This window comes from Sebastes umbrosus, chromosome 5, assembly GCF_015220745.1.
Source record: "Sebastes umbrosus isolate fSebUmb1 chromosome 5, fSebUmb1.pri, whole genome shotgun sequence".
Lineage (NCBI taxonomy): Eukaryota > Metazoa > Chordata > Actinopteri > Perciformes > Sebastidae > Sebastes > Sebastes umbrosus.
The window spans coordinates 32564371-32591972 of record NC_051273.1 but is presented as its reverse complement, the minus strand read 5'-3'; the positions used below and the strand labels follow the sequence as shown (position 1 = coordinate 32591972).

The window sequence follows — 27602 nt, the reverse complement described above, 5'->3', positions numbered from 1 at the left end:
ATTGTTTCCATTGAGGAAAAAAAATAAATCTGACATTTCGAGAATAAAGTCATAATATTACGAGAGTAAAGTCAAAGGTTTACGAGAAAAAATTATTAATAGTATTATGAGAATAATGTCATAATATTATAAGTAGTAATTTTACGAGTTATTAAATTTTTCCCCCCGTAAAGTTATGTCTTTATTTTCGTAATATTACAGCTTTTTTCTCGTAAAGTTATAACTTTATTCTCGTAATATTACGACTTTTTTCTCGTAAAGTTATGACTTTATTCTCGTAATATTACAACTTTTTTCTCGTAAAGTTATGACTTTATTCTCGTAATATTACAACTTTTTTCTCGTAAAGTTATGACTTTACTCTCGTAATATTACAACTTTTTTTCCCTCAATGTGACCCTAATACTCCGTCGTACATTTGCACTTGGGCCTTCACTGCATTAGACTTATATACTATATACTTAGACTATAAACTGTGTTACCTTCATCACAATGCTCAAATGTTTTGCGGCTCCAGACAGATTTATTTTTTTTTGCCTAAAATGGCTCTTTTGATAGTAAAGGTTGCTGACCCCTGTTCTAGTCATTTAGCGTATACACTCATAGAATTAGTGCAACTTAAGAAAAACCTAATTTCTAACCAAAAACAAACTACAAACAAAGTACAGTCAGTCACTTAGGTTCACCACTTTATGTTCATCCTTTGTTAATGTTCAATTACTGTGTGAGTTATCAGGAAACTGAGCATTAATGTTCAACTTTGATGAGTTGCTAAATCAATGCTGTTGGAGTCCTTCCAACCAGAAGAAGTCAACTTTTTGGTCACACTAGCGGCAAGGCTCTAGGAATGGCTATGTCGGTCTGTCGGTCCAGACTGAAATGTATAGGTAGTTTAGCATTTTGCAGCCCTGATTGATGGTTATTAAATAGAAACTACCACTAAATGTTTCTAAGTAACAAGTCACAGTATTAAACATATCAATTGTAAAGTATTAAACATAAGGGAGGATGCATTTCAGCATTGTAATATGGTAATTACCAATTTTGACTTCCAAGAATTTGAATGTGATATTACGCTGTTGGCCTATAATATTGTGAAAACATCAACCTGTATTACCTCATTATTATCAGATTATTACACCATTAATGTCACCACATTACCATTTTTTAATTCAAATAATGTACTGATGAAACCATTTTATTGGTTATAGCCAAAATATTACTACAGGCTACAGTACTATTACTAAATCGTTTTTCATGTTGCAAATGGAGCTGCTGTGATGCAAAACAAATTTCAAACCTCTCTGACAATAAAGGTGTTATTGTTTTATCCTATCCTATACGGGAAATGGTTGTGGTTGGAATGCAAATGTTTGCACGTTGAGCAGCGACAGGTTTTCCAGGTGTCTCTCTTGTCGTTGCTGCAGATCTGTGCTGTAACTGCAAAGCCCTGAGCAAGCCCCATGCAGACTGTAACTGAAGCGCTGCTCTCTAACCTTGTTATAACTAAGAATGTGCACAAGTACAGGGACACAGTGGGTTATATGTTGTGTGCTCATTACCAGACTGTGTACAAAAGTGCTGGCACTGATTTGTACAATTTTAACACATATGCTCAGGCACACAGACAGACTTATCCTCCTCTCAACGTATACAGCCATAATTAGATTTATTTCACATGATTTATGTGTCAGCTGATGCAACTCCGAGGACATTGCATTACTGAACATTACCAAATGTTAAATGAATGCTTTTAGCTAACAAAAAAAATGTTCCAAGCAAATGAATAGTTACAGATCCACTAACATTTCACTACATTCCACCACAGGGCTTTGGTATTCAACAGTTCTATATATTGTTCCAAGGAAAAATTTGCCTGTAGGAGTGCAGAAAACCACAGCACCGTAGTTCAGGCGGGCACGGAAGTCATTTTAAAACCACATGTTCCATTCACCCCCCAATCACATATGTACAAGATCCTTTTTTTGGCTCTCCGCATGGCAACGGCTGAGCTGGCAGCTAGCAGCTAATTAACAGTTGCTCAGTGCCATTCCCATTTCCTGCAAGATGGTGTGTAATGTTTCTTTGCAGTTCCTGTGTGTGTGTGTGTGTGTGTGTGTGTGTGTTTTGTACGTGTGGGGGAAGCAACTGACTAACACATTCATTCATCCAAAAGGGAAATTCCTTCCATGGGAAAAGCCCCTACCAGTCACTGTGACCCGAATGATCAATCTACTCTACTAAAAAATGATACGACCGTATAGACGTACAAGGTGTTGACGAACCACCTTCACCTTAATGAAACTGCCTCCACATGTTGGTCTAATTAATGCCCACGAAGCCAACTTAAATATAACTTGTGGACGAAATGATCCCAAAATGAGTAAGTCAACTTTTATATTATACAAATCTTTCAGGCGTCATGGAAACATGGGGAGCGTATACTACCTGACAGCGATCACAATGATGTGACACTGTTGCATGCAAAGAATGTTCCTCTTTTTTTTTTGCATATTAAATCACCGTGGCTTCTATGCTGTACGCTTCTCGTCCCATTATCTTATGATCCACACCTGCGTGCATACACAGTCAAAGTCGATCCTCAATGGAGTGTAATTAAACCGGGACAAGAAGTAGACTGTCGGTCCCTCGATGTGTACAATGTTGATGATAAGTTATATGTTACCCTTAGAAATTTTGAAGGGAGTTGTGGCTGACGTTGAAAGAAAAAAGGGGATAAAAGCTGATTTTTTAAATTCTGTATTGATAGAAAATATGTTTGTGGTGTTTTTATATCAGTTTTAACATAAATTGTATGACTTTTATGATTTAAATATTGATAGTGTAAAAAAGAAATGTCATTGATTAATGATATAATGATTTAGGTTAATAAATGTGGGAAAATGTTATTTTTTGACTGTTTCTCATGTTGTACTGAGTACAAATTTGCCATTATAAGGTTCACAATAAAAAATACTGGGTCATGTTACTAACATAGTTTCAGGGTATGTAGTATTTGGGTCTTTCAATTGGGTTGTTTTCTGATGCTGTAGTTTATAATGACTCACATATTGGTTTATATAGCAAACCTCATTGACCCAGTTCACCAGGTGGCTGGCTTGTTTCAGAGAAGGGAAAACAGAGAATAAATAAAAAAAAAAAAAAAAAAATGGATTAAAGAAATAACAATAATAATAGTTATAGTAAATAAATTGGAAAGAAGAAATATATATACACACACCTTCATATACACGTATACTGAACATATGTATACATACACATAAAATAATAATAAAACCGAAATACATAGACCAAAATATGCATTAAAGGAAAGAAAAAAAAAGGTGGTGGCTGACACTCAGGCCGCCATGTAGGACTAATGAAATCTGTAGACTGACACAAGGATCTTATACGGGGGGCTGTGTGGCAGACAGGCAGCAAAACCAACGCTCAACGCAAGTATGTACTACACTCATCTTTACTGTGACACCCTACTATGGGGATGCCGATCAACATAATTGAGCAATCAGAGGAACCTTGCAATGTGAATTTAATTTTCTACAGTTTTAGGAGAGACAGAATATCAAGTAGCCAAGATTTAAATGAAGACTATTTAGTGTTTTAAATGTAACATTTGTAGAGTTGAACTGTATTGTTTTTTTCACTAGTGAGGTTAACTGTTACCTGGTAACTTTGTCTACAGCAACTTGATGACCGTTGAGCAGTGGGATTAGAGATGTTATTAACCAACAGTTAACTGTTGGATTAGCTAGTTGGTAACGTTAGCTAACCCACTCTTAGCATTAGCAACTTGATGACCGTTGAGCAGTGGGATTAGAGATGTTATTAACCAACAGTTAACTGTGGGATTAGCTAGTTGGTAACGTTAGCTAACCCTATTTTAGCATTAGCAACTTGATGACCGTTGAGCAGTGGGATTAGAGATGTTATTAACCAACAGTTAACTGTTGGATTAGCTAGTTGGTAACGTTAGCTAACCCTATTTTAGCATTAGCAACTTGATGACCGTTGAGCAGTGGGATTAGAGATGTTATTAACCAACAGTTAACTGTTGGATTAGCTAGTTGGTAACGTTAGCTAACCCTATTTTAGCGTTAGCAACTTGATAACCGTTGAGCAGTGGGATTAGAGATGTTATTAACCCATAGTTAACTGTTGGATTAGTTAGTTGGTAACGTTAGCTAACCCACTCTTAGCATTAGCAACTTGATAACCGTTGAGCAGTGGGATTAGAGATGTTATTAACCAACAGTTAACTGTTGGATTAGCTAGTTGGTAACGTTAGCTAACCCTATTTTAGCGTTAGCAACTTGATAACCGTTGAGCAGTGGGATTAGAGATGTTATTAACCAACAGTTAACTGTTGGATTAGCTAGTTGGTAACGTTAGCTAACCCTATTTTAGCGTTAGCAACTTGATGACCGTTGAGCAGTGGGATTAGAGATGTTATTAACCAACAGTTAACTGTTGGATTAGCTTGTTGGTAACGTTAGCTAACCCTATTTTAGCGTTAGCAACTTGATGAACGTTGAGCAGTGGGATTAGAGATGTTATTAACCCATAGTTAACTGTTGGATTAGTTAGTTAGTAACGTTAGCTAACCCACTCTTAGCATTAGCAACTTGATAACCGTTGAGCAGTGGGATTAGAGATGTTATTAACCAACAGTTAACTGTTGGATTAGCTAGTTGGTAACGTTAGCTAACCCTATTTTAGCGTTAGCAACTTGATGACCGTTGAGCAGTGGGATTAGAGATGTTATTAACCAACAGTTAACTGTTGGATTAGCTAGTTGGTAACGTTAGCTAACCCTATTTTAGCGTTAGCAACTTGATGAACGTTGAGCAGTGGGATTAGAGATGTTATTAACCCATAGTTAACTGTTGGATTAGTTAGTTAGTAACGTTAGCTAACCCACTCTTTGCATTAGCAACTTGATAACCGTTGAGCAGTGGGATTAGAGATGTTATTAACCAACAGTTAACTGTTGGATTAGCTAGTTGGTAACGTTAGCTAACCCTATTTTAGCGTTAGCAACTTGATAACCGTTGAGCAGTGGGATTAGCTAGTTGGTAACGTTAGCTAACCCTATTTTAGCATTAGCAACTTGATGACCGTTGAGCAGTGGGATTAGAGATGTTATTAACCAACAGTTAACTGTTGGATTAGCTAGTTGGTAACGTTAGCTAACCCTATTTTAGCGTTAGCAACTTGATAACCGTTGAGCAGTGGGATTAGCTAGTTGGTAACGTTAGCTAACCCTATTTTAGCATTAGCAACTTGATGACCGTTGAGCAGTGGGATTAGAGATGTTATTAACCAACAGTTAACTGTTGGATTAGCTAGTTGGTAACGTTAGCTAACCCTATTTTAGCGTTAGCAACTTGATAACCGTTGAGCAGTGGGATTAGAGATGTTATTAACCAACAGTTAACTGTTGGATTAGCTAGTTGGTAACGTTAGCTAACCCTATTTTAGCATTAGCAACTTGATGACCGTTGAACAGTGGGATTAGAGATGTTATTAACCAACAGTTAACTGTTGGATTAGCTAGTTGGTAACGTTAGCTAACCCTATTTTAGCATTAGCAACTTGATGACCGTTGAGCAGTGGGATTAGAGATGTTATTAACCAACAGTTAACTGTTGGATTAGCTAGTTGGTAACGTTAGCTAACCCTATTTTAGCGTTAGCAACTTGATAACCGTTGAGCAGTGGGATTAGAGATGTTATTAACCAACAGTTAACTGTTTTAAAATATTTTTCTGCATGTTTTCATGTATGAAAAGACCCCAAATGAACACTCTAGGTGGACTACTTGATTACTATAAACAGATTATTTAAACAGCGTTTGTAGAGGAAGGATTAGTGTCCCAAGCTTTCTGATCACTATCAGCGGTTGACCTCTGTGTTATTGATCTACCGTTTGTATTGAAATAGAGGACAGAAGCAGCAGGTTAAACCACTGTCATTTAACTTGAAAAGAAGTTGGTTTATTATATTTTGTGTTAAATATTGCACTGCCTTCTAGATGAGCCAGATATCATCCTTGGATCGTATCGGAACCATAGAAATCGTGTCGTATCGTATCGTTGTAAAAACGTATCGTTACACCCGTGAAGGTACAAATTTAGCACTTTATTCCTGACAGTGCATGTGCTCGTGCATATACAGCGGGTAAAATAAGTATTGAACACGTCACTTAATTTCTGAACTTATTTGTTTTGGTTTCTTTATATGTATAGATCACTTGGGTTGTTACCAACATCTGGTGAAAATTTCATGTCAATAGCACCTTTGGAAATATATTTACTGAGAAAAATGGTGATGTGTTCAATACTTATTTTACCCGCTGTAAATACAGACACTGTCTAAAAGCAAGCATAGATAGAGGGAGGTGGGATAAAGTGAAGGGGAGGTAAAGAGTCTCCCTCTGCTTCCCAGTGGTTCCTCCCCCTTTACAAGATGCACCCCCACCACACACGCTCACACACTCACAGTGTCTCCCTCACACACCGCTCACACTGGGACCTTCACATTTGAAGCGCTCCTCAGCGGAGTTACAGAAGTGGGCTATACTGCATCTGGCAGAGGAAGAAGTGAGAGGAAAAAGAGGAGGAGAAGAGGAAAAACTGAGTGGTCAAAAGCATAGATGGTGGAAAAACCGCTGTTGGAAATAGTGAGGCAGAGAAAGTGAGTGATACGAGAAGAGAGTGAGTTTAGAGCAGCTGAGCAGAGGAGAGGAGAAGGGGTTTATCTTTATTTTACATCACACATGGATTGGACTCAAAAACAGCCCGGTAAGTGAGGAACACGGTGTGTGTATGGGGTGTGTTTGTGTGCCTGAAGGGTGTTGCTGTAAATGAAGTCTATAATACCCTCCAGTGTTCCCGGCTAAAGGTGTCAGCTTGCAGTATAGCAGACTGACAGAGTTCGAGAGGTAAGAGGGGGGAAAAAAACAAGCTGGATGTGTCAAGATGATGAAGTCAGACAAGTAAACAGTCCAAGAACTCAAAGCACTTTTTCACCGGGTCTCTGCTGGGAGTTTGCTAAGCCAGATCCAGAGTTTACAGCAGTGTTTCAGAGACACTGAGGGGATGAATCAGGCTTAGACTGAGCAGGCTAGGTTAGCAGATGAACAGGATGTCCAAAGTAATAAACCTTTAAGGCAAGGCAAGGCAAGGCAAGGCAGCTTTATTTGTATAGCACATTTCAACAACAGGGCAATTCAAAGTGCTTTACAGAAACATTCAAGAACATTGCGACAAAATGCAAAAGAACATTAAGAAATAATTAAAACAGTTATAAAAACATAAAAACATTAAAACATTAAAGATTAGAAAATAAAAACAAGCTAAAAATAAAAGCTAGGATAGAAGCTAAAATTGCATAAAACTCAAAAGAGTAAAAGTTATAGTGCAGTGTCAGAATAAAAGGCACCCGCAAACAGGAAAGTTTTAAGCTTTGTTTTAAAAGAAGTGAGAGTTGGAGCGGTCCTGCAGGTTTCTTGGAGCTTGTTCCAGATATTTGGTGCATAAAAACTGAATGCTGCTTCTGCATGTTTAGTTCTGACTCTGGGGACACTAAGCAGACCTGATCCAGATGACCTGAGAGGTCTGGATGGTTCATAACACAGCAGAAGATCAGAAATGTATTTTGGCCCTAAACCATTTAGTGCTTTGTAAACCAGCAGCAGTATTTTGAAATCAATTCTCTGAGAGACAGGCAGCCAGTGTAGAGACTTCAGAACTTTAATAACTCCCAAGACAAAAAAGTCAAAGAGAAGTTTTAAAGGATTTGTGTTCACTTTAAAAAGTTTTAGTCAGATTCTACATGAGTATTTGTTTTTTAATATGTTCAGTGTAGGAATAGTTTTCAGTGGTCTAAATGTTGTTTTGGAACCTTTAATATATATTTTTGAGTTTTTAAAAACACTCAGATTTCTAGTGGGACTTCATTGATCTTATATGGAACTTGGTTTTTGTGTTTTATGCTGAACTCTGGTCACTAAACTGCCACATTAGCCAGGTTTCCACACTGTTCTAGGATACAATAGTGTTACTGTAGGTCAAAGTCAACAATTAGGGCTCACTGCTAAGAATTAAGGCAAAGGAAATCAAGTATCTTTCACTTTCTCTTCTCCTCTCTCTCGTCTCCCGCCAGTGTGTAAATCTAAAACCAGAGTTATATAATATTATGTGATTTGACTTTCCACTTAAATGTGACAAACTCCATGTGGGGAGGAAGTCGGGGAGTATGGACGGGTCAAACAAACACAGGACTATCACTCAGGAGACCCGCTGTTCATGTCTTATGTGAAACCAAGTCAACGCTGACTTATTTTACCTTACTTGCCTACTTAACTAGCATCACATACGTAAGTTCCGTAATAAACAATTTACGCAACAAACATACTTATTTCAACCCAGACCCTGATCTTTTCCTAAATGACCTTTAGGACATTCATAAGAGAATGAACAAAAATTGAATTGTATGAGGACACGTTGATATTTTGCCCTTACCAATGACTGATATATTCATCCTAGTTATCTCATTTCAGTCATCAAAGAAGTAGTTAGCTGCTAGTGGCTTCTAGGCAGGCATGTATTAAGAAAAACTGGATACTGTGTGCCAAGATGGCACCTTATTCATTCCTATGAAAGCTGCTCACGCCGGTCTCGAATATGGCAAAACAGCCCGCAGAACATACTGTACATACTAGAGTCCTCCCGTCAAGCCAGTTGACAGCACACCTGTTTGAGAGCTGACTTCCTGTTGGCTCCCCAAACATATAAATGGGATAAAATAATTTAATATGAGTTTCCTAGATTTTCCTAATTTTATTGGACTGAATGGATCAAATTCTGATAATAAAAAAAGTCGTTTTGAGGTGTTTGTGCCTCGGGCTAGTGTGTGTCACGTGATTCTGTAATACTGAGACTGCTACTCCTCGGGTGCTCGTGTCTACTAGTGCTTAACTTAATGTTTGTCACGGCGATCGAAGAAATATTACAATTTAAGAATTGTTATTTATGTAAAACTACAGCCTTGTCCACATGGGGGGGAGCTACAGTTGTGTCCATCCCATCCATATATTATTTCTAGCTCTGGCAGGAATATGGAAGTATATAATGGTTATGAAGTTTCACTCATGGTAGACGTATAGAGCTTTTTTTAATGGCACAGGGTGTGTGTACCCCGAATTCAGTGTTTTCATCAAGCCAGTTAGGATGGCATGTTTCCTCATCATGTCCTCCTGCCTACATATGTCTGTCTCCATTTCTTCATTTACCTTTTTTCTTTGCATGCAAATGTGTAGTCTCCAGTGCTTAGGGTGCACTAAAATGAAAGCTTTGGTCAGTAACATTGGAGAAACTAGCAAGAATACGCTAGACTTTAAAAAAAACGATCCAACTTCAAAACCCAGCCCAGTGTTGCCAACTCTTCTTCAATGAAAGTAGCTAGCAGCACTAGCTCCAAAAGTCTCTAAATCTAGAGCGAAAGACACCAAGTCAGCAACAGTGACAGTCCGTCCCCTTCAGGCCTCCCTCCAAAGACGCTCCCCCTAAATTATCATCATCAAAAATAAACAACCAACATGGTTATTGTTAGTACTCACAGCCGTTAAGCCAGCAGCTGGTGGAAGACTCTGGTGACGAGCACTGAGTGCACTGGCAGGACATCGGCCACGCCTATTCCACTGAGCTTTCTCATGGAGTAAGGTTGTATGCTGGTGGCACCACGGTGGTAACTGGATATTTCACATTCATGGCGTTCATATGACATTTGATATGGGATACCGCTCATCAACAATTGCATCCTGCTGTTAATTTGCTTGAAGGCATCTGACAGCAGACAACACATGACTTCATTACTCCTAACAAGAGAAGTCACAAGTTAGTTCAGAGAAGTCAGTCCGAGTATGATCTGTTTACTTCAAGTCGGGCCTTATTTTTGTACCATTGGCCATCATTTCTATCACATGACATTTTACTCATCAATGTTAATTGTTGCTATAATAAAGTCTGATAAGCTTTTAACGGTAAGAGTATCAGCCAAACATCCATCAGTTTACAGAACGACTTCTTGGTTCAACTTTGACCTATGCAGGGGTTGTGCACCAACAGAGTTTTTACTGTGCACCCACATAGTTTATTATTACTTTCCTTTATTTAACCAGGTTAGTCCCATTGAGATAAAAGATCTCTTTTCCAAGGGAGACCTGGCCAAGAGAGCAGCAACACAGTTATAGTACAATTATTATTAATTATTAATTAAAGGTCCCATATTATAAAAAAGTGAGATTTTCATGTTTTTTTATCATAAAGCAGGCTTAAGTCCTCTGTAAATACTGTGAAAGTATCGAAACACTCAATCCACAGGGAAATACACACAGCCCGTATTCAGAAACTCTGCATTTGAAACAAGCTGTCAGGATTTCTGTCCATTTGTGATGTCACAAATATACAATATTTAGACCCTTGACACAATTTTAAACGTAAACATTCTAAATGTGTCCCAGTTTAAAACTGGTTGCAGTGTATGTGAATGTCATCAGCTGACAGGAAGTACACACAGACCCAAGCTGCTGCCTAGCAACACAGAATGCACTAACACGGAGCGTTTCAGACAGAGGGTAAATACAGGTATATTCAGACAGACAGTATGAGGAAAATAAAGGTTTTTTTGAACATTAAAGCAGGTAAACATGTTCTACTAGAAACACAAAATACAAGTTTGAACCTGAAAATGAGCATGATATGGGACCTTTAAAATTATACCCAGAATGTTTTTGTAGATAAACGCATACCAATGACTGAGGTGACGAACACATAAGGATGACCGATTCACTTTAGAGTAGAGTACACAGTGATGAGTAAAAGAACGACAGTTTGTAATGAATCTCAGCGACCCGTGTTACACGCTATCCAGCATGCGAAGACAATGAGCAGAAGCATTCATATGCAACACATCTCGGTAGTCAATAAAAGGCAAAAAAGGTAGATTCCACCAGTTTCTGTTTCACACAAAAAGAAAAGCAAGACTTGTTTCTGTAGTAAAATCCTAATAAGAGCTTCAGCTTTTTTTTTTATTTACAACATACTGAATGTGCTCCTTAAAAGACAAGTGGTCATAAATTAAGAATCCTAGATATTTAAAAGTAGATACCAACTCAATTTGTTGACCATTTCTCATTACAATGTTCTCAGATAGTGCTGATCTTGTGCTCTAGTTGTATCAGCTTCATCATCATCAGCTTCATCAATGATGGATTATTACCATCCTTTTAAGGTGTGCCTACTCTCAGTATACCTGTGCTTTATACAATCTGGATAAACTGCTGTCTTGTCTCTAACCTGTCTGGTTGCCTGGCCCAATAGAGTTTGTAGTGATCTTTTACTTTGGTGATCACAACGTTATGATAACTGAAAAAAAAATAAATAAATAAATAAATGGCCAAAACTACAAAAATTGTTGTATGAACAGAATATCTTTTTAAAGAAACACAGCTTCCACCTCCAAAGCTCAATTTTCTTAACCTCCTTCATGAAATAATCCTCTGGTTTCAAAGGAATTTGGGTGAGGACTAGACATGCTTAATCTATCGTTCCCAGACCAGTGACCAGAGTTATCAGAGCTAGCAGACTCACATTAAATAAACATGTCTGACCGCAGCCTAAATAACAGAAATATTCTGCATTCCTGTAATATTTCATCCCAATGACCAATACCTCTCATTATGTAGAGAAACCAAAACTATGCATGTCACACAGCGCGATGGTTAGATGAGTAAGATGTTGCACGTGTGTTTACATTTCAAAATTGCTCGTTTCTACGGGAAGCAGGGCCCAACAGACTTATGAGTAATAGCGGTTCAGGGAAATCAAGCTCCAGTTCCTGTCACTTAAATATAGTAAGATAAACTCATCTGCATTGTCTTCTGTAGTGTAGGGTAATCTGGGCTTTTCAAGCATTAAGACCTGCTCGGTGTCAAATATCAACACCTGAGCATTGATGTCCATTAATATGTGCGACTAACTGAGATTATGTTCTCGCTCTGACCAATCGGCTCCCGAGAAAGAGTCTCAAATTTGAAGCTGCTCCACTTTAATTATTTGCTACCACTTGAGTTCATATTGTTCTCTTCTTGGCCTTCTGAAAGTCAAGAAGCCACTGAGAACACGTTTTTGGTGAACAATCCTTGATGCAAGTGACCTTAATGAAACAAAACCCAGTAGTTTGATCATATCGTTCTTCTAAGTATTGAGAAGCTTCTCAGGAGTTTCTACAGAATAGGGGTCCACGGCCTGTTGCTATCTGCACTACAATCTGCATGGAGAGTTGTAAGATAACATCACAGTCTACACACGCAGATAACATGTACAGGCAACAGCATCACCTTTATCAAAATGAATTCAAAACACTAATACACACTGATGCCTGGCCTTCAAAATCTTACACAAGTAAAAGAGGTATTAACAGTGAACTGTGTTTTAAGTAACAGAAATAAAAGTACTTGTTACACAGCCGAATGGCACCTGCCAGTGCTATATTGTATAATTGTATAATATTTTGTATTATTAATACAAAAAACACTGCTTCCTATGTATCTACACAAGTATAAAAGAAACACATAATCAAACATATAAAGAAAGTCACTAGCACATCTGGCATTTTTCACTACTGTAAAGTATTAACATGTGAGAGCTTCATTCTGAACTTTAGTGTTCATCGCTGGTGATTTTCCAGGTTCTGTAGGTGGCAAAATGCTTCTTTTTTTTTTTTACATTTCTTATGTTATGTTGGCGATATCACAAAATGAAGTTTTGATTCAATACCAAGTAATATCAGGGCCACAATCATCACTACCTGTACTTGTATTAGGCTATTAGGAGTACAGGTAAGGGAGAGCAGTGTGTCGTGAAAAGCCTCATTAACTTCTGAATATATATTTTAGTAACTCCAAATGTTAAATGGTAAATGGACTTGCATTTATATAGCGTCTTTCTAGTCTTCCGACCACTCAAAGGGAGGGTTGAATCTCTAACTGCTGTATGTGTGCGTGGGATCCCCTCGCTGTGAACAGCAGCAGGAAAGCAAAGAGCACATGCTCTAAGAAGTGTGTTCATGGCCGACTACGTGCTCTGACATCACGGCATCGTGCATATTCTAAAGTAACAGGAAATACAACTGGTCTCTTAAATGTACTATCTGCGTCAGAGAATTAAAAAAAACGGTTTCCGACAGCGGATTCTCTCTTAGTGTAAAGAAGTACAAGTACATCCTGAAAAAGTCCACAATTAATGAAAAATCCACCCCAAAATAGGAATAGAATGATTAGTTCTGACTTTAAAAAGTCATACATTTGTTTTAATATCAATAACTTTGGCTTACTATGTCAAAATTTTGGCTTTTTAAACATAAAATCGGGACTTAATTCCTATAAAAAGTCATAAATGTGACAAAATATTTCCCAAAACTGTGACTTGAAAAATGAAAATCTCATTCTTTTGACATTTAAGATTCATAACTTTGAGTCACATCTTTTAAGTTTGACTCCCAGAGTTTAAGTCAAGTCAAGTTTAACTTAATTCTCATTATTATGACTTCCTATGATAATTCTTGCTAGTATCTCATAGTTTTTGGTGTGAAAGGTCATTATTCTGACTTAAAAAGTCATAAATTTGACTTAATATCAATAACTTTGGCTCATTATGTCAAAATTTTGAAAAAGTATCTCAAAAGTGAGGCTTGAAAAATTAAAATCTCATACTTCTCTGCAATTTTTACACTGTGCAAAGTCATCCACTGGGCCGTAAAATGGACCAGTTCTGGCCCTCGGGCCGTATGTTTGACACCCCTGCTCTACAGTCATAAATTAACTGTAAATGGAGGAGAAATTCAAAACTTGCCAAAACTCACTTGAAGACCCGCCTCCTATATATATATTTTAGTAACTCCAAATGTTAAATGGTAAATGGACTTGCATTTATATAGCGTCTTTCTAGTCTTCCGACCACTCAAAGGGAGGGTTGAATCTCTAACTGCTGTATGTGTGCGTGGGATCCCCTCGCTGTGAACAGCAGCAGGAAAGCAAAGAGCACATGCTCTAAGAAGTGTGTTCATGGCCGACTACGTGCTCTGACATCACGGCATCGTGCATATTCTAAAGTAACAGGAAATACAACTGGTCTCTTAAATGTACTATCTACATCAGAGAATTAAAAAAAACGGTTTCCGACAGCGGATTCTCTCTTAGTATACATTTAACGACAAGACCTCCGGATGTCACGGCTCGGCCACGTGTTGTCAGAGCTCACTGTTATATTGTTGGTTGAACCCAGTGTTCAGTCAAAATATGCTGCTGTGGAAATATGTGTTTGGCCTATTGTGTGGCAGCGTTGTGCAGACGTCAGCAGCTTCTCTGCTCGGGGGCTCTAAAGCCCCTCTATTATAGTTCTGTGTGCTGGGTCGGCACTTACATTCACAGCGTCCTCTGCAGAGTTAAAGGCAGTCAGCCAACGCGGTGGACAGGCTGTTTCAGGGTGTTTACAACATACAATGGTGATTTTCATGCTTGGGGGGGCCAGTATTTTTCTAATCATTTAACGCCACGTTGTTACCGTGAAAAGGCTGCGGTTATGTTTAGGCAACAAAACCACTAAGTTAGGTTTAGGAAAAACATTAAGGTTGGGCTTAACATACAGTGCGTAAGCTAAGTACAATACGTACGTAAACTCCATAACATAAGTACAGAAAACACGTCGAAAATATCACGGACATAACTTCAAAATATCTCAACAACACTCCTGGTTGAAAGTCCTGTGTTTGTTGGACCGATCCACCTCCCCTTCTATTAATATTATATTATATTAGTATTAATATTTTGAACAGACTTCAGTACGGGACAGGACTTAGAAAGAGTTGACCCTTCACTTTGTTCCTATATCCACTGTTACTAACACTCTGACCAACAATGGTAGGAAGGCGGCAGGTCAAATATGAGACTCAAACATTGCAGAGGAAACGGGGAATACAGCAGGAGCTGACCTGGCAACCCACACAAACAGAGATCCACAGGACGTGCCTCGGCCGAGAGAGCAAACAGGACGCCATGTGTTGGCACTTTGCCGACTGTCGCATGCAAGTGACACAGCTGATAAAGCAGCTTGCTGTGCTCAGTGATATTAGTGGTAGAAGAATCATCTGCACTGCGTTTTACCCCAGACATCGTAGTTTGTGGTTATTTTAGTTTAACACATAATGTAATTACATACTAACTGACAGTATGACTGAGCTACTCTATGAAGCCATCCATATTTTCTCACTGAACGTGACACGTGAAGGCCTCAGTCAGTCTCTGAGCCGGTGTGATGGGAAGCTTTTCCTTACATTTCCAACTGACTGTACTGTTGCACCTGGCTACAGCATAGGCAGGTGTGCAGTAGGGAGATGGAAAGAAACCTGCTTCTACCACTAAAACATTCAAATCTAGTTTATTTAGTCAAACCAGTCGAAAAAGAACACTGTTTCTCAGTGTTTATGTGACTGTGTGTGTGCACAAGTGTGTCTTATCAACTGTCGGCAGATTGACTCATTTCTGGTAGTAAAGATAGAGTTAACGGTTTCCTCCTATTAGAGGACCCTCTCCTGCCGTGAGCATGTTGTTTCCAGGAAACATCACCACATCACTTATTTTCATCTGCACCAACAGGGTCCACATTCTCCCCTGAAGCAGCCTATATGTACTATGCACCTGAAGGTGTGTATTTTGACAGTGTAGAGTAAAACCACACAAAACTAAAATGGCACTCGGAGAGCGCAGACCTCCGCCGCAGCAGCCTTGTTATGTCTGTATAACGTTACACTACACTGTCTGTCATCCCGTCATCTACTGTTTTTTTCTTTCTCATCGCGGACGGGCAGCAGCTCCCGCACCTCAGAGTCTCGCCACACATCCACACACGTATCTCTCTGCTCTCTGAAGGAGGTGGGGTCACGCGCGGGTTGCTGTGAGGCGACAGTGTTAACAACTGCTCCACCGTGCAGCCCATATCTATTTTTACCTCCGCCAAGGCCGAAGGCCTAAGAAGGAGGTTATGTTTTCACCGGCGTTGGTTTGTTTGTTGGTTTGTTTGTTTGTCTGTTAGCAGGTTTACTCCAAAAGTCTGAGATGAATTTGAATGAAATTCTTTGGAGGGGTGGGGTGTGGTGTGGCACAATGAACAATCCATTAGATTTTTTGACACCTGTAGATTCTGCGTTTTTTTAAATTAAATTCGGTGAAATTACAGTTGAGTTGGACCAAAGCACATTTAGAGATTGTTGGAAAGAGTAACGACGACGGTTTAGGTGAGTTTTATTTTGTGTCTGTCCAGTTTGAATGAAGTGTTTTACGCTACTCCGCTACGTACAGCTGATTTCAACATAAACAAAAATACAGGTGGCTGCTGGCGAAAGCTGAACAAAGAGGTGCGGCGATCGTACTCGGGCACCTTGGCGGAGGTCTGCGCTCTCCGAGCGCCATTCTAGTAATATACTGTGAAAACATCTCCTTCAAACAACTGAATTTACTCAACTTTCTCACCAAAAACTTAATTTTACGAGATTACATTTGAACACATCATGATAACGTTGTAATTTACGTTAACGTTAGTAGCTCCATTATTTAGCTAAGCAGGACTGTGCTGCCCACCGGCTGCTAACAGCTAACATTACTAACTCTCCTCCTGCTGATTTCAACAGATTTTTTCAGGGAAAGAAACAGGCAGCATCGCCTCAGGTTTAGTAGCGCCATGCTGATGAGTGCTTTTTTTCTCTTCGCCGTGGCTCTGGTCCAAAACAAACAAACATGATACAGTATGCGTATGCATCATTGTGCATGCGTAACTTTGATGAAGCATCAATAAGTAGTCACAGTATGACATTCTAAGGAATTAGTCACAGTATGAGATTTTAAGAAATTGGACAGGTAAGAACCTATTCTATTCTCTATTCCCATCCGTAGTGTTTTCCCCGTCTGCCACAGTGGCAGATAACCTGACGATTTGACCCGCCACTGCCAACAATTTACCCATATTTGGCGGGTGGCGGGTGCTAATTTCAGACCCTGGTCACGCGTCATCAGTTACACTGCGCATGTGTTTTACCCTGTGGTCTTAATGCTCAGGTTGATCAGAATCCTAAAAAATATTCCTGAATCCAGATCATGATACAGATCGCCACCAAAATCTAATGGCTTGTTCTTTGTGCTACACTTCACCCCTCCAAAAAATGTCATTCAAATCCAAACTTTTGTAGTAATCCTGCTAACAGAAGAACAGACAGACAGACAGACAGACAAACCAACGCCGGTGAAAACATATTAAACTATGATATCATAAGCACTCCTATATGCATACAGCAATATCATAGTGACACAAAATATTCAATCGAAATTTTTTCACGTAAAAAATCTGCTTTAAACGCACACTTGTGTGCCACAGCTCTTTTGTAGCTGTGTATAGTCGGAATATCATAATGAAAACACAGGATATTGATAAAAAAAAACCACCCTAGAGATTGTGATAAAGTTAAACAAATAACTGAGTAGCCAGCCAAAGACACACCACAAGTCCATATTAAATTCTTATAAACCAATTATGAATATTAGAGTGATGTCAAGAGGAATGAAAAATACAATGTACACTAAACTCCTAATAATATTCCCTCTAGAATACTAAATAATTAATTGTTAGTATCAAAGTCTCATACAAATATTAGAGTGATGCTGTATTGTTAGATATTGAAGGAACAGTGTGTAGGATCTGGCGACATCTAGTGGTGAGGTTGCAGATTGCAACCAACTGAAACTTCTCCCGTGGGCCGAGAATGTAGGAGAACTACGAATGTCCCTCTCTGGAGCTGTTGTTTGGTTTGTCACTTCTGGGCTACTATAGAACATACTTATTAATACTATACTCCATTTCTGCCAATAGATACCCCTAAATGCTACACATTTGTCCTTAGAACAACGCTCTACAGCAAGGGTGTCAAACTCATTTTAGTTCATGGGCCTACAGTCCAGTTTGATGTCAAGTGGGCCGGACCAGTAAAACCATTGCATAGTAACCTATAAATACCAACTCCTCAACATGTTCCCTTCCTGTTAGTGTAAAGAAGTACAAGTACATCCTGAAAAAGTCCACAATTAATGAAAAATCCACCCCAAAATAGGAATAGAATGATTAGTTCTGACTTTAAAAAGTCATACATTTGTCTTAATATCAATAACTTTGGCTTACTATGTCAAAATTTTGGCTTTTTAAACATAAAATCGGGACTTTTTTTCTCGTAATATTATGACTTTATTCTCGTAATATTACAACTTTTTTTCTCGTAAACCTATGACTTTATTCCCGTAATATTATGACTTTATTCTCGTAATATTATGACTTTATTCTCGTAATATTATGACTTTATTCTCGTAAACCTATGACTTTATTCCCGTAATATTATGACTTTATTCTCGTAATATTATGACTTTATTCTCGTAATATTACAACTTTTTTTCTCGTAAACCTATGACTTTATTCCCGTAATATTATGACTTTATTCTCGTAATATTATGACTTTATTCTCGTAAACCTATGACTTTATTCCCGTAATATTATGACTTTATTCTCGTAATATTATGACTTTATTCTCGTAATATTATGACTTTATTCTCGTAATATTACAACTTTTTTTCTCGAAATGTCAGATTGATTTTTTTTCCTCAATGTGGCCCTAATACTCCGTCATAACGTCGTACTATAGACCTACAACAATGACAAATAAAAATGAAAATGTAAACAAAAAAACAGTTATTCATTTCCACTATTTAAAAAAAAAAAAAAAAATCCACAGAGAGCCACTGGAGAGGGGCTAAAGAGCGAATAGAAATACTAATGCTGATACAAAACATATTATGTCACTATGAAAATATTCTAGGAATACTATGGAGATATAGAAGTAACACTGACTTTCTATTGAAATATTATTGGGGGATACAGGAGGGATATTATAGGAATATTATAGAGCTTCTTAGACAAAATCAAAGCAGCATAGTAGCGACACATTTAATCTCCTCCAGGAGGAACACTGTGGACCGAGCGGACCGGCTCGGCTCCAGCCGACTGAAAAGATTACATAAAAAACTAAAAAGCTTTAGTTCCGTGCACGCCCATACACACACACCTCCCACGTTACACAGCCCTGAGGAGAAGATTGACACCTGTGCGCAAATACCACGTGGTGACGCACGCACCATCCTCAGCAAATCCAGAAGACGCGCAGATAATGGTAATGTGAAACTTGCAGTAAATATATCAGTTCCTCCGTAGATCAGTCTGTAAGTCGTCAGTCTGGTTTCTGCTTATCTCCGGGCGGTGAGTACAGCAGCATATCTCTCTGGGTAACCTCTCTCTTCTCTTCTTTTCTCTTCTCTTATCTTTTGATCTGGTGGAGATCAGAGCTCTCCGCGCATTGATCAGGTCTTTAAACAGCTCGTGGCTGCTCGCGTGACGTGGCCCAGCAACTTGTTTTCATCTTCTTTTTAGTTTTTAGACAAAACTGTTTTTACCTGTGAGATGAGGTGTCTGACAGGTGGAGTTACCTGTGTGCGCATTAGTTCCCTGACTGACTGCAATGTTCACATTGTGCATGTTAAAGAGGAGGCAGGATCTACACAATTATTCATGGAGGAGCAAGAAACTCTCTCGAATTTCTCTGTCTCTGTCTCTCTGTCTCAGTGTGTGTGTGTGTGTGTGTGTATTTATATACACTGATCAGCCATAACATTAAGACCACTGACAGGTGAAGTGAATAACATTGATTATATCTGGTTACAATGGCACCTGGCAGTGGGGGGGATATATTAGACAGCAAGTGAACATTTTGAACTTTCAACTTTGTGTTTGTAGCAGTAAAAAATGGGCAAGCGTAAGGATGTGAGCGACTTTGTCAAGGGCCAAATAGTGCTGGCTAGACGACTGGGTCAGAGCATCTCCAGAACTGCAGCTCTTGTGGGATGTTCCCGGTCTGCAGTGGTCAGGACCTACCAAAAGTGGTCCAAGGAAAGAAAAAAAACGGTGAACCGGCGACAGGGTCAGACCCGAGGCTCATTGATGCACGTGGAGAGCGAAGGCTGGCCCCGTTTTGTCGGATCCAATAGAAGAGCTACTGGAGCTCAAATTGCTAAAAAAAAGTTAATGCTAGTTCCGATAGAAAGCTTACGGGGCTGCGTAGCCGCAGACCGGTCAGGGTGCACCATGCTGACCCGTGTCCACCGCCAAAAGCGCCTACAATGGGCACGTGAGCGTCAGAACTGGACCACGGAGCAATGGAAGAAGGTGGCCCAATTCTGATGAATCACAATTTCTTTAACATCATGTGGATGGCGACGAGCTCGATGTGTCGACTCGGCCTCCAAATTCTCCAGATCTCAATGCAATGGAACATCTGTGGGATGTGCTGGACAAACGAGTCCGATCCACAGAGGCCCAACCTTGCAACTTATACAGGACTTAAAGAATCTGCTACTGACGACTTGGTGCCAGATACCACAGCAGACCTTCAGAGGTCTAGTGGAGTCCATGCTTCGACGGGTCAGAGCTGTTTTTGGCGGCAAAAGGGGGACCTACTCAATATTAGGCAGGTATTCATAATGCTATTGCTGATCGGTGTATATCAATATTTGCTTGGAATGAAGATATTTAAAGTAATAATCTCTAAGATTTTCATTTAAATATGTCACTGAAGGAGGTAACACAATGGTCCACTGATGAAAGTGTTGCAATATTTATATATTTGCAGTATTATCAACTGGGTGTCTGTGGTGACATTCCTGGGGGGAAAAAATGTTGTGTTGCAGTTTTTCTCCGTCACACAAATAATAAAACTATGCACACAAGTCTGAAAACTTGAAGCCCGTGTATCCGCTAAAAGACTCCAGACTGCTCTGAGCACAGGTCAATTGTTTTCACTCAAATAGAGAATATAGAAAATTAGAAATCAACCACGGAAATCTTAAGGACTGCCACTTTAACTCCAAACATTACAATATTATTGTGGCACATAAGTAAAGCATTGACTAGAAATAAATAAGTGTTTTATTTCACATTTTTTCAATGAAAAAAGACATGACATAATGATGTTAATGTGGCCATATAGATCATTAAATTAAAAGAATTAATTTACATTTTTTAACATGTTATTTTAAAAATGAATCTGAATTAATGTGTTAAATTAGACAGCCCCTTTAAATACATATATATATATATATATATTTATATATATATATATATACAGTATAAATGTATATGTATAGCCTATATATATATATATATATATATATATATGTATAGCCTATATATATAAAGAGAGCGAGAGAGACTTTTAATTGAAATAAATTGAATTGAATATTATTTTTTTTATTCTGTGGTCTCTGGTATTAGAGCTGCAACTAACAATTATTTTCATTATCAACATATTTTTTTTTTTTATCAATTATTTAAAAAAAATGTAATCCCGGTTTTCCAGAACCCGAGGCGATGCCTTCAAATGTCTTGTTTTGTCTGACCAACAATCGAAAAAAAAGTATTCAATTTACAACAATATGAAACTGAGACAAGCAGCAAGTCTTCACACTCAAAGCTGGAACCAGCAAAATGTTTGGCATTTTTGTTTGATAAATGACTTCCCAAGCATTATTCAATAATTTTAGGTCCACCTGGAACAACGTGACATGACTAATATTGTCCTAAAACTGAGCTAGTGCTATCCAGAAATGTGATATTTAAAGGAGCAGTGTGTTGTTATCTGAGGAGAGGTGAGGAGATTACCAAGCGTGCCGAGCGTGATGGAGAGCTACGGTGGGCGACGTGAAAACATTAAAGACCCTCTCTAGAGCCGGTTGGAGCAGAGCCGGTGCGTAGAGATCTTACTGATCAGTTCAAGGTAGAGATGTGAGGGAACATCAGGAGAAGGGACGATGCTGCAACACAGATCGCTGGACAGATTTAATCTAGCAACTGTGGTTTTATGGTTTTTGCATTTTAGATGCATTTAAGGCAACTTATAATAATACGCTGCTGGGATGTCTTAGAGAGATAGATATTGTTGCTCTGTCAACAAAGAATAGATGAGATGATTAACATAACTAGTGCTGCACCCAGGGTTAGTGTTTTTTATCAGCCACGACCGCAACGCTGCTACTGTTTACACTTTGTGAGTCATGGTGGCAAAATGTGGTCGTGGAAACACCAACTGTAGCAGGGTGTCTGTCTGTCCACAATAGTGTCAAAACCATGCAAGATGCAGTCAGGAGATCTTATCAAAATGATCAAAATGAAGGCAGAGTTCAAGTACTAACACTGTCCCCCCTCCCCCCACCCCCCTACACACACTTTACAGTACGCCCTATAGGTCCAATTAGGGGTCGCAGCTGGTGTGAAGATGGTCTCTAGTTGTGTATGTGTGCATTCTAAACCTGAAAAATAGTACGTAAATCCCAAATGTTAGTGCAACTAACAGATTATTGTCATTTGATTAATATGTTGTTGTTGTTGTTGTTTTTTTTCAATTAACGAACAGAGTAATAGATTGTGAGCTAAGAGCTTTATTCTAGATCCCAATGTGACCTCTTCAGATCTTCTTGCTTTGTCCGACCAGCAGGCCAAAAAGATCATTCATTTACAATGAACCAGAAAACCAGAGAAAAGCAGCAAATCATCACATTGAGAGGGTGGAAGCCCAAGCATACAAAATCTGGTCTATGTGAGTCTGATCTCTCTCTCTCTCTCTCTCTCTCTCTCTCTCTTTCAGGTGCTACGTGTTCCTATGACATGCTGATGTTCCAGTAACCGAGAGGAGGAGCGAGAAGGAAGTGGAGGAGAGAGGTGACATAACCAGGAGTTCTTGTTGAATTGTTTGAGTTGAAGGAGGGACGGTGAGCTTAACCTGGAGCTGCTAGTGGCCCGATCACTATGAGGGAGCGGAGCTTTAGCTTCTCACAGTGGAGGAAGATCCGTAACAGAGCGAGTACGACTGCCGAGGAGCCTGACGAAGGCGCACTGGACTCAACAACGTAAGAAAGAAGAGAAGCCGGTCAGTAGGACGGGAGGAGGGAAAGAGACGATAGACGATAGACGATAGACGATAAAGTTAAGGACATACTAAGGAAGGCGATTAGATGGATGAAAGAAGTGCGAGAGGCAGAAGGTGAGAAGTGAGAGTCAAATGAGAAGTCAAGCTTGAGAGTGAAAGGTATAAGACAGAAGAAGGAGAGTAAAAATCTAGACGGATCCAGAGGATTTGTGCTGTCAGTGTTTTGGAGATCAGCTGAAAGAAGCAGCAGTCGCGATGTTCATGAACTTCCGGCGTATCCACAAGTGCCAGTGCATGCGGCTGCTGACCACGGGCCTGGTGCTGTGTGTGGTGATGGTCTGCTGGGACGAGCTGGACCACCAGGTGGTTAGCCACTTGAGGTCCTACACGTACCGCTACCTGGTCAACAGCTACGACTTTCTGAACTCTTCCTATGCCCTCACCTCCAACAATCAGCACAGAAAGGATGCTTCTAATGACGTGGACGGTGGGTTAGAGAACTATCCGTACCTCATCAACCACCCGGGCAAATGTGGAGGTGGAGAAGGAAAAAGCCCACATGACGTCCTCCTGCTTCTGTTCGTGAAATCGTCGCCAGAGGGCTTCGAGCGCCGCCAGGCCATCAGGGACACGTGGGGCAACGAGAGCTTCGTTTGGTCCGAACTGGGGGTGAGCGTGAGGACGGTGTTCGCCCTCGGCGTGCACTCGGATGTCGGTCGGAGATCCAGGGTGCAGAGGGCGCTGCTGCAGGAGGACCAAGCCTACGGGGACCTGATCCAGCAGGACTTTTTGGACACCTTCCACAACCTGACCACCAAACTGATCCTGCAGTTCCACTGGTGCCACGAGTATTGCCCCCAGACGCGCTTCGTCATGTCCGCGGACGACGACATCTTCGTCCACATGCCCAATTTGGTGAAGTACCTGCGGCAGGTCCTGAGCAGACCGTCGGGGGCCAAAGACCTGTGGGTGGGGCACGTGCACAGAGGATCCCCTCCGAATCGCCGCAAAGACAGCAAATACCACGTCCCCTATGATCTGTACCCCTGGTCTTCCTACCCAGACTACACTGCTGGAGCCGGGTACGTGGTTTCAGGGGACGTGGCCGCAAAGATCTACCACGCGACCCTGATGCTGAACTCCTCCATGTACATCGACGACGTCTTCATGGGGATTTGCGCAGACGCCATGGGGGTCTCTGCCCAGGAGCACATGTACTTTTCAGGGGAGGGCAAGGCTCCGTACCACCCCTGCATCTATTATCACATGATCACGTCGCACGGTCACGCCACGGACGTGCGCTCACTGTGGCAGAAAGCAACAGACCCCACAGTGTACAGCAAGAGAGGATTTATGGGTAATCTGTACTGCACGGCGATGAGAGTGATGCTGCTGTGTCGGCCATATTACCAGAACACGTACTCCTGTTCGGCTGCTTTTGCCTGACTGTTGAATGCTGAACGTACTGTACCACACAAACAAACGATGGTACCTCACACAGAACAGTCTGCCATGTTGTTTTCCTCCTTCGTGTTCTGTTTCGCTGTTTGCTGGCTGTCCTATGTACATGCTCTCTTGTAATAAAGATCAAAGCTGGTCTGTTAAGCAAACAAATGCACTCCGTTGTTCTTCAGTCATCAGCAAGATCAGTTTTCACTTTGTTTAAGCTACAGAGAAAAGATCGGTAAGAGCTCTTTGGATGATTAATGTGAATGTACTTCTGATATAGTATATGATTGCTACTGTATTCAAAGGCAGTTATGAAGGTTTGATAGTCTGGGACAACCTTTCAGAAGAGACCCGTAATATGTTTAAAAAGAGTGACCGTTTTATTTTCCGAATGTCAATTAGAGCTGCAACAGTTAGCGGATTAATCAATTAGTCAAGCAAAGATGGCAAAAAAATGCTGTTGTCAATGTGGGAATTTGCTTTACATTATTCTGGGGTGAATATTTGAAGATGTCACCCACTGGGCTGGAGCTTGTTAAAGGTCCCATATTGTAAAAAGTGAGATTTTCACATCTTTATTATAAAGCAGGTTTAAGTGCTATATAAATACGGTTAAACTATCAAAACGCTCAATATACGGAGAAACACACACAGCCCGTATTCAGACATTGTGCGTTTGAAACAAGCCGTTCGAATTTCTGTCCATTTGTGATGTCACCTATATACAATATTTAGACCATTTCACGTTTTTTTAAATGTAAACATTCTAAATGTGTCGCAATTTATTTCCTGTTGCAGTGTATGTAAATAACATCAGCTGTCAGGAAGTAAACATGGATCCAAACTGTTGCCTAGCAACGCAATTCTTTTGCAATTCCGTTGAAATGTGCTAAAACGGAGCGTTTCTGACAGAGGGTGAATACAGGTATATTCAGGCAGACAGTATGAGGAAAATAAAGTTTTTTTTGAACATTACAGCATGTAAATATGTTCTAGTAGAAACACAAAATACAAGTATACACCTGAAAATGAGCACGATATGGGACCTTTAAGGGATTATTCTCATTGGTAAAGGCTTGGATCTTAACTTTGTGTTGCAGCATTATGTATGCAAACTGAACAGGAACCATGTAGAAGCAAATGTGGCTAATTAACACATTCATATAACTAGCTTGAAATGTTCTGTATTGTTATTGTCAGAAACTCTCGATCATCTGCCGTGATCGAATCAGGCTCCCATCAGGCTGACTGTGCATAAGACATTTCCTATTGAGACACCAGCCAGGCAGCAGGAAGAAAGCTACATCCGGCCAGAGTACGGTGCTAAATGATGCCAGATGAGTGAGTTTCCCTACGGAGGTACCGTACAGACAGAACACATGGCAGAGTATGTTCAGGGACAGACAGGGTTGCAGCCGGGTAATTAACCTCTTTTACTTGTGTGCTGTTGCAGTGTACCTCTTTGTATTGCCACTGTAAGGGGGGCTTGGGACTTTAGCTCCCCGACATTTAAAGTCTTGGATTACATGGGTAGGAGGGTGGGTAAAACACTTATCCTGTACGGAATAATGTTTTTGTAAAACAAAATAGTTGTCACTGTCCACTAATATTAAACATGAATCCCAACTAGTGTATGAGCGTATGAAAATAATATGCAAGATAAGCATATCGGTTGTTATCAGGAACGGCCAAATGGTGCGCCGCTTTAAATGCTGCGGTCGCAAGGAATTGTGGGATGTTATTCTCTCTTTTTCTTTGGTAAAGGATGCTCTGGTGTATCCTATGCTAAAGGAGATAATAAAGGAAGTACTGAAGCACCTTTCCTTAACATTTAGAGAATTCAAACAGCTCTTATCACGGCTGCTACTGAGATACTTCCGGGTCATTTCACTCCATTAGGAAACTTCCTCAGCAAAAAGGACTATTCGACTGCAGCCCTGAATTAAACCTGCAATAATTGATTTTATTTTTGGGCCAATTTGGGGGCAGAAGAAACAAGTTATGAACACGTTGACATATCATCACCTTAAGTTCATATAGCGAACTTGCTTATTTACACATCCAGTTTTTATGGAGGGACATTATCATTCATTTGGAGTCATGTTTCTGGCAACCTGGCTAATTTACATCCAGCATTCACTCTCTTTTAGCTCTGGTTTTGATCTCGACCAGATCCTGACCTGAGAGAAATAACTGGCTCTTCATCTGCTAAATGTTTCACTATGTTCACCAGCTAGCTGCTAACTTTGCCTGCAGTACGCAGCGTACGTTGGAAACGGCTTCCTGCTGCAGCCGACAACATCGCCGTGAGAGCTGTGAGAGGGAACCAGATTTTCACTGTAAAGCTCCGTTTTGCTGAGCTGCAGAGTCAGGTGATCATTATCTATAGTATAGGACTCATTTACTTTTTTACTTCTGAAAGAGTACAGCTGGTATGTAAGTATACGTTATCATCTTGTGGGAAAATGTTTCCTCACCAACCCCCCCCCCCCCCCCCCCCCCCCCCCTCTTTTCCTGTCGCTTTCTTCTTTCCTCCCTCACCACTGCTGCTCTACTGCATCCTGTTACACTGTGGTTTTTATTCAAAAAAACGTCAGACAGGCTGAATCACAGAGAGCATGCTGGTGGTCTGGCATCATGACCTTATAAGGAACTTTTTTTTACTGCTAGGGGTGCACGTTTGTGGGTCCAGATGGAAAGCATTCACCACTGACACTGGAATAAAGTCACGTATTCAACAGGGCCGCTCCTCTTAGTCCATGACTCGACTAACTGGTTGTTTTGGTCTTAGTCGACAAGATTTCTTTAGCCCATCAGTCATTCTTTTCAAAGTGGTGCTTTTGAGTGATTCTCTGGAGAATTTGAATGATCTGTCGATTAAAATCAACTAACGGATTAGTCGTCTAAATGGTGTGAGTGTTGGTAGACTAAGGCCCTGTTCAGGGTATCTTGTTCCTCAGTGTGTTTTGAAGTGTAAACTTACACATGTGGAAACTTGAAGCCTCC

The 27602-nt window shown here is 40.1% G+C and overlaps 2 protein-coding genes across 8 annotated transcripts in view; one reads left to right on the top strand and one right to left on the bottom strand.

Annotated features, from left to right (window-relative positions):
- Positions 1 to 27602, bottom strand: part of mcf2l2 (MCF.2 cell line derived transforming sequence-like 2) — a 143070-nt gene that overhangs the window by 51259 nt on the left and 64209 nt on the right. The window lies entirely within an intron of this gene.
- On the top strand, positions 3319 to 24757 carry LOC119488624 (lactosylceramide 1,3-N-acetyl-beta-D-glucosaminyltransferase A-like). Of its 4 annotated transcripts, none has more exons than XM_037770435.1 (2): positions 3319 to 3459; positions 22866 to 24757. In XM_037770435.1, exon 2 carries the CDS (start codon positions 23403 to 23405, stop codon positions 24591 to 24593), a length of 1191 nt encoding a protein of 396 aa, XP_037626363.1. In that variant the 5' UTR covers positions 3319 to 3459; positions 22866 to 23402; the 3' UTR covers positions 24594 to 24757. The 4 variants fall into 4 exon arrangements, with proteins under 4 accessions (XP_037626363.1, XP_037626362.1, XP_037626364.1 ...); XM_037770434.1 differs by lacking the exon at positions 3319 to 3459 and adding an exon at positions 6522 to 6820; XM_037770436.1 differs by lacking the exon at positions 3319 to 3459 and adding an exon at positions 19189 to 19343.